Source organism: Branchiostoma lanceolatum, chromosome 10 (assembly GCF_035083965.1).
Source record: "Branchiostoma lanceolatum isolate klBraLanc5 chromosome 10, klBraLanc5.hap2, whole genome shotgun sequence".
NCBI classification, from domain to species: Eukaryota; Metazoa; Chordata; class Leptocardii; order Amphioxiformes; family Branchiostomatidae; genus Branchiostoma; species Branchiostoma lanceolatum.
In genome coordinates, this window is record NC_089731.1 from 12,530,895 (window position 1) to 12,538,115 (window position 7,221).

General features: G+C 40.0%; 1 protein-coding gene across 2 annotated transcripts; it reads right to left on the minus strand.

The window, feature by feature from the left end:
• Nucleotides 1-3,661: 3,661 nt before the first annotated feature.
• Nucleotides 3,662-6,673, minus strand: LOC136443679 (Parkinson disease protein 7 homolog). Of its 2 annotated transcripts, XM_066441000.1 has the most exons (7): nt 6,634-6,658; nt 6,216-6,316; nt 5,594-5,695; nt 5,348-5,407; nt 5,096-5,165; nt 4,615-4,698; nt 3,662-4,212 (listed from the first exon to the last, which is right to left on the minus strand). In XM_066441000.1, the coding sequence occupies exons 2-7, from the start codon at nt 6,309-6,311 to the stop codon at nt 4,052-4,054; spliced, it is 573 nt and encodes a 190-aa protein (XP_066297097.1). In that variant the 5' UTR covers nt 6,312-6,316; nt 6,634-6,658; the 3' UTR covers nt 3,662-4,051. The 2 variants fall into 2 exon arrangements, with proteins under 2 accessions (XP_066297097.1, XP_066297098.1); XM_066441001.1 differs by lacking the exon at nt 5,348-5,407 and having other exon boundaries at nt 6,634-6,673.
• Nucleotides 6,674-7,221: the final 548 nt, after the last annotated feature.

Sequence of the window (7,221 nt, forward strand, 5' to 3'; positions counted from 1 at the left end):
CAAACCTTGCCTCAAGAATACTATGACTTTTCAATCATTCGTTATCACTTAAGGTGTATGAGCCAGGTAAATGTGATTCCAATGAAGCAAGTTTTGTATTTGCTGGTGTTCGGATTTGCATGCTGGTTAAGACCTGATTTGTTTGGATCCTTAAAAGTCTTTAATTGGAACCTTAAAAGTCTGTAATTGGAAACAGCTTGGAAAGAGTTGTGTGAAATTCCATAATTTGGATATGGTGCTTGAAGCAGTTTTGAACAGTGCAATGGCCTCTTTTAAGTATGGCTGAAGCAAACATGTATAAAACATCAATAAAAGTTGGCAGTTACAAGGTTACATTTGCACATTGGCTCTGAACCGCAGATTGCGATGTTGTGCTGGAGAATTTGACAATACATGTTGTACGAAGACATGTGACAAGATTGTCGTTAGTTGGGCTATAATTGCCCCCATAGTGATTATACCTGTAAAGTCTGGTGAATCTTTCTCTCACTAATGTCTATATTTGTATGTGAACAAACTATTTATGACACATTTAGATACAAACGTATCTTGAGAGGTGCTGTATTTGTCTAATTGATGATGAACTAGGGACTATCTTGTCACATGTTGGAGCTAAGAGTTATGCGATGATAACTACTACTGCAACCAAGTCAAGTAAGTTCAATAAAGTGGCTTAGAAAAAGCTCTAGATAGCTAAACAAATGCTATATCCTACTGCCTGTTATATTTGATGTCAGCCCTAGAAATGTTGTAGTTTGCCACCCAGTGGTGATTTGTAGGGTGGTGATGGAGTAATATTTTGTTAGAACGAATCTACCTATGTAGACCTTTGAACGGAATGGATATGACCCATCCCAGGAAATCTTGTTACAGTCAAACCTGCCCAAGAAAACCACTCAGGAGACCGATAAAATCTGGTCTATGTGGACAGGTTGTCACTATTGACAGGATTCTTAGTGCGTGATTGAGTTGTGGAAAAATATCTAAGGGACGACCAAAAAGTGGTCATATTGGCCAGGTGGTCCTTACCTGGTACATGTATGTAACGTTGGGTAACATAAATTCGCGGGGTACTTAAATTCGGGATTTTTCGAAAACGGGGTATTTAGGGATTTGTGCTAGATGCAACATCAGTAATACCGCTAGAAATGCAAACTTGACAGACTAACGTATTCAGAACACTGTCTGAAAAGCTTCGATAACCATGCATTAGAAGTTGGCTACGTCAAAAACTCTCCGTCCCTTATTGTCACAGTCTGAAGGCTTCGTGGGAGAATTATACTACACATAGTTGTTCGCTGGTTTATAAGACAAATGTCACATCCGCTTCCTGCTCAACACAATTATTTACAATACAACTTATTAGAATCTCTTTTGCTAACCTACAACTGGACTCTAAGTGTGATTAATCATCAAAACGCCTCTTTGTTGCTACAACCAATGGCTACGGCACTACGGTGAATTTTCCCGCCGCCATATTTGTTCCCAGAATCCTGCTATTCGGCAGACATCAAACGTTTGCGAGGAACACTTTTTTGTCCAAATGTTGTGTGTGATAGTGGACTGATGGCGATGTTTTCCTCAAAGTTTGCTCTTAGCACAAGCAGAAACACATGGACATAGTAGTATTACCATTTCTACGGCATCCAGCTAACGCCCCGATGAATAATGTACAAATTTCCATGACGGTGGGGATCGACTTTGAGTAACGTTCTACCGACTCAACACACGGGTTGTTCCCGGAGGCCTGATGTGTGCAGTACGGCCGTTTTTTCGTGTATTTTTTTTTACTTGGACACGTCTATATCCATAGCACTCTCCTCAAGGCAAGGATGGAACGAATAGCTGCTGTATAAACTGTGATTAGTGGTAAGATATTCAAGACGAATCTTCTCTCCCGAATTAATGTTCACCCCTGTCCGACAGCACCGTCATTGTGCGTGCGGCGGACGGTAGTTTCAAGTTGAAATATTATGGTGTCAGCACGACTAGAGACAATCTACCATATATATGATTAGTGCAAAGATAGTACATGATACTGACAGAATAATAGAAAAAAAGGATGGTTTATTGTTCTGCTAGATTGATTTCAGTCAACCATTATCGGAAAAATCCCGAATTTATGTTACCCAATGTTACAATGTAGAGGTGGTCACTTGTTCAAGTTTGACTGTATTTAGCTCTGCTTTTGGGACACAATGTACGTTATATGGTAATGTGCTGTAGTAAATGTGCAGCATGCGGATATAACATCACAAATACTGTGGCTCATCGTAGCCATGAAACAACACAGATCTTAAAAAGTGTAATCTTGCGTACATCCCTCATTTTAAGATGAAAAAAAATTGTTATGTTTGCGCTGTTAATCATGAGGGATAATGATCAGTAAGTATTTTACTGTTATGTAGACATTTTGCAATGTTAGTAAACTGCCAATTTTACCAACAGTGGTGAATAGAAAATGTTCTTTTTGTTACTAGACAGTTATTATTTTTTATTTCATTCAAATTATTACACTCGAGAAAAGTCAGACTAAACATGAAACATAAACAAGACTGTACAAGAGATGTTTTGTGGATTTGTGAAGTAAATTGTTTCACGATGTTTCTTTTTTGAAATGTGTTATCAAATAATGCAACTTAAGTTTCTGTGAACATTTAAAGTGAAGTTTTGAAAGATAGACACAAATAAATTGTCATCAAATCTGCTGCTGTAAAACATCATTTTATAACTGTTACAGTAATGATGATAAGTTTGACATAAAATCATGACACGATGCTTTTTACTGCCATTATCTGTGCAAAATTCACCTTCAAGTTTGAATATTCTTATGTGTATACCAAAAAGGGATGTAAGGGAAATAAAATGTGAAAGAAAGCACCACTTCTTGTTTGTGATTTTGATAATTTTATGTTTTTTGGGGGAAGGTTTTGTGTTAGTTAATCTGTCCATGTATGGTGGCCAACTTGTTTTAGTAGTGAAAATTGACAAACATCAGAATGTTGTCAACAGGCTTATCAGGTTTGTGGCTATTATTACTGACATGTAAAACGGAGGTATAGTTTTCAACTTTTTGGCATGTCTGTGAGGGCGTTTCCGGATTTTGTAATCAGCAAAACTCAAGAACCTCTGGATGGATTACGATATTTGGTATGTTGGTCTTAGGAAGACAAAAGGTCAAGGTCGATTTGGGCGCCCTGGAATGTGACCTTGGTACTGCAGTAGAACTTTTTGTATCTTTTATCCTGCACATGCTATGGTCTTGTTATGGTCTGTGGCCATTTGAGTTCAAGACTATACTTTCAAGTGCTCTCCTTTGTTCTAATTGTCCACCATCAAAGGTTGTCTTGGATAATCAAGCCATTGATGGTCATTCATTTGTTTTGTCTTGCAATGTCCAGATCTATGATGGCCTGTATTTAGTTTGTGTCCATGTGTCTTAAATTGCATAATTCTAGAAATAATCATTCAAATCATAGAATGTGACAGTAGACAACACAGACTACAAAACAAGACTTCACCTATTATAATACTTTCATTTTCCATACTTTACTTCACCGAGAATCATAGAACACCTTGAGATTCTATTATTCGGCATCACCTATTCAAAGAGCATGATATTGGCAAAGGAAATTTTACAAGCAAAGTACACAGTGTTACATGCCTTTAAAAGCTCAGCTTTTTTTCCTAACATAGCAGCTTACAGCCCTCTTTAAATTGTTATCGTTTCTACAGTGATAAGAAAATAATGTTCACAGCAGCATTTGAAAGACTTAACTTCATACCATTATCCTTCCTACTTGCCAACGTCAAAACTGGTTTTCCTGCAGTTTCAATAACTCCTTTACAGTCATTAGCAACATATCTAATTCACGACTTTAGTTTGAAGATTTTCCTGTCAAAACTGATTTTCCTGCTGCAGTTTCAACAATTCCTTTACAGGCATTAGCAACAAAACATATCTAATTCACCACTTCAGTTTGAAGATTTTCCATCTGCTCTGATAGACAAATAATGCTTTAGATCCCTGTAGGATCGACAGAGGACAAAGCTACAGTTTGACGAGCATGGGAGCGACCAGTTTGTCCGCCACCTCTTTGCCTCGAAGCGTCTCCACGATCTGCAAGGCGAACTCGAAGCATGTTCCGGGGCCCCTGCTGGTGATGATGTGACCATCTCTGGACACTCGGGCTTCTGTGTAGGGATGGCCAGCTGGAACACGACAGTTCAAGTTCAAGTTAAACACAGATACTGAAGATGAGTCTTACAGATTTTCAGTCAAATATAGATTTCGGATCTTGAGCAACAGGACTTGTAAAAATGGGTATCTGACTTAGATTGGAGAGCTAAAAAGTGAATTTTGGAAGGAGAGGGTTGGGCTTCACCTTCCAATACCGTGCCCTAGACCTCCTTGCCTAGACACAGTGGATAACAACCCGCTGCCCCTATGGCCTCAAAAAGGTCACAGGAATACCTTTTACCAACATATGATCACGCATCATTCATATACATAATGTATATTGAATCTAACAGCATCACCATTTGCATTGTGCTGTTTTTGCCTTTCTAAATTTTTGGTGAAATCTTTGATTTGGGAAAGAAGTTAGAACTTACCTTCCTCCATAACCTTCTGCACACTGGGGTGAGAGGTGACAGTCTTTCCCTTCCCGATGCCATGGCTCACCAACGCTGTGGGACCTGAGATATACAGAAGGTTAATCTCCAAGCAGATGGGCTTCTTTTGAGCATTTCTGGCAGTGTTTTGTATGTTTTTCTGGAGGTGTTTTGTACCTATTCCTGGAGGTGGTTACATTTTCAGGCAGGAGGTAGAAAGCATGCTTAAGAAAAAGTTACAAACCATGTCAAAAAAACGCACAGAATATGTCAAGAAAACTTGAATCAAGCCTGACTGCTACATCTGCTTGTATGTTAGCAAACAGTTGTATTGTTGGTAACCTCTTTGATTTATATGAACAAAGACACATGCTCCCATATGCATGTAAGACTAGACTATAAATAAAACAGAGTTGACACTGAGAAACCTTGCTGTTATAGATTACTCCACTTCTTATTCCATGTTTAAAAGGACCCTGACCTGCACACACTGCAGCCACCAGAGAACCCTTCCCTTCTTGCTCCTGTAACACTTCCTTCACCTTGGGGGACTACAGAGGTCAGAAGGAAACAAGAAGGTGGTCATCTTAGCCTTTCTTTAAATTTCTTAATTACATGCTGTTTAGAAAATAAATTCACATTATATGTACATGTGGCATACATGTACAAATAGTCAGTTGTCTCTTTCAAGTCATAAAACCAATGCTAAAATATTCAACAAGTTATAACTTACAGCAGCCAGGTTCTTGGCTCCTCCCAGTCCTCCAGGTAACACAACTACATCATAGGGACCCTGGGAAATATAACGTTACCAGTATTCTTTACTCGTAACAGACAGATATATCATTCATATGATATGAACAAAACATAACATAAGGTCCCACCATGTTGAAATCCTGTTTCACCATGTATACATTCACCATTAACTGTATATTCAAAACGTGTTAACAAGAAATACATTTCTAAACAAGATGCTCACCTTTTTGCGAGCCTCGTCCAGACTGGTGTCAGGACAGATGACCACGTCACGGCTGCACTTGACCGGGTCAGTTCCAGCCAGCCCTGCAAGGGTCACCTTGATCTGGGGGCAAAACATGCATGGTTACAATTTTATGGCAAAAGCAATATTATGATAATCATATGAATATGGACTATACGCATGCACAATGACAGCCTTGCTACAGACAGCATGTTCTGTACAATTGCGAACTCTTCAACGTCATAACCTTACACGTCAGCCAGACTGTCATACCATATCCATAGATGACCTATATTTCATGTACATGCTTGTTGGCCACACCCCCTTCTATAGTTAGGGGGAGGGGCATCTAAAAACAGTATGATATCAATTGCTGCAGTCAAGCCATTAAGTTGGGGATAACCCGTAGTACTTTGAATAAATATCTTGTTTAAACTCCTTTGTTTCTGTTCTTAAGTATCAAACCAAATTGATCAGATTTCACAAACTCATGACCATGTTGTAATATGTAAAAGGATTTTCAGATGCGCTAGCTCTCTCTTGTCATCAGCCATTTCTAAGCATGCCAGATATTTTTCAGGCGTCGACTGTGTATAGTGTATAGTTAATCCCCTCCCCTCACCCCTCCGCGGCGCATGACGTCCACCGAGATGACCGTCTCCATCTCCTCGGCACCTTCGGCCAGGATCACCAACGCTGTCACCTCCTCGTCCCCCATGTTGTCTGGTAGGGAACACACGAAACATAGGGGTGTGAATATTAAGATCAGCACAATTTACAGCATTCAACTGCAATACATATATATAAGTATCAACCAAATAATTATTGAAAGATATAACATGTCTAAAATAGGAACATAAATGACTTATGTTTGCTACAATTTTGATTTACAAAAAGTTCCATTTTACCAAGTACGCCCCTTGATTTTGGCAGATGCGACCTTTGACATTTAGGTCTTGAAAGGCACGAGGACAACAAAATCCTCTCAGTCTCACTCCACAAAAGACAGTTGACAGTTGTTGTCTGTGTTTTTTACTTACCTGTGGAAAAATGGCGACCGGGCTTGTCACGAAAAGCTGTAGAATATCTGAAACGAATTGCCGAGCCTATTTGGGACAGATTTGTGGGAAAAAATACCCGTTTTGTGACCAAGGATAGCAGCTGCCAACTTGAGCGGGCTGCAGCCATGAAGCTATGACCTGTCCAACAGGATGGTCCGAGATGTATATAATAAGCATATCGTTCTCCTGAAGTTTCTTTTAGTACCGAATTTCAAGAAGTATTTGCTTGCATTGCCTGGAATATTTGTAAAGCCGTGTGGTTCTATGTGCCTCATGATTTCCAGAGTTGTGCCTTTGCTGTTCCAACTGTTGTAATGCGTACATTTCCCGCAAGGCGTCGCTCCTACCAGGTGTGCTGCTCGGCACACCTGCCTGGCGGGGCGGCCGTCACCTGTGTTGCCATGGCAGCGGGACGCATGCCCTTTGCGCTGTCAACTTGTTGATCGGAGTTTTCCCCCATTGTGTGCGTTGTATCCAACATGGGACACATGATCCCGCCTTTCATTGTGGCTGGCAGAAGCGAGGATAGGGCCAGGTAGACGCTACAAAACCCTCTGAGGACCAACT

Bases quoted from the DNA above. Each gene is read 5' to 3' on its own strand.
- LOC136443679 (XM_066441000.1), bottom strand. From the start codon at position 6,311: ATGGGGGACGAGGAGGTGACAGCGTTGGTGATCCTGGCCGAAGGTGCC. The intron at 5,408-5,593 runs GTGAGCATCTTG...TATATTTCCCAG, and splicing joins TGGACGAGGCTCGCAAAAAG to GGTCCCTATGATGTAGTTGT. The intron at 4,699-5,095 runs GTCAGGGTCCTT...TGTATATCTCAG, and splicing joins GGTGGCTGCAGTGTGTGCAG to GTCCCACAGCGTTGGTGAGC.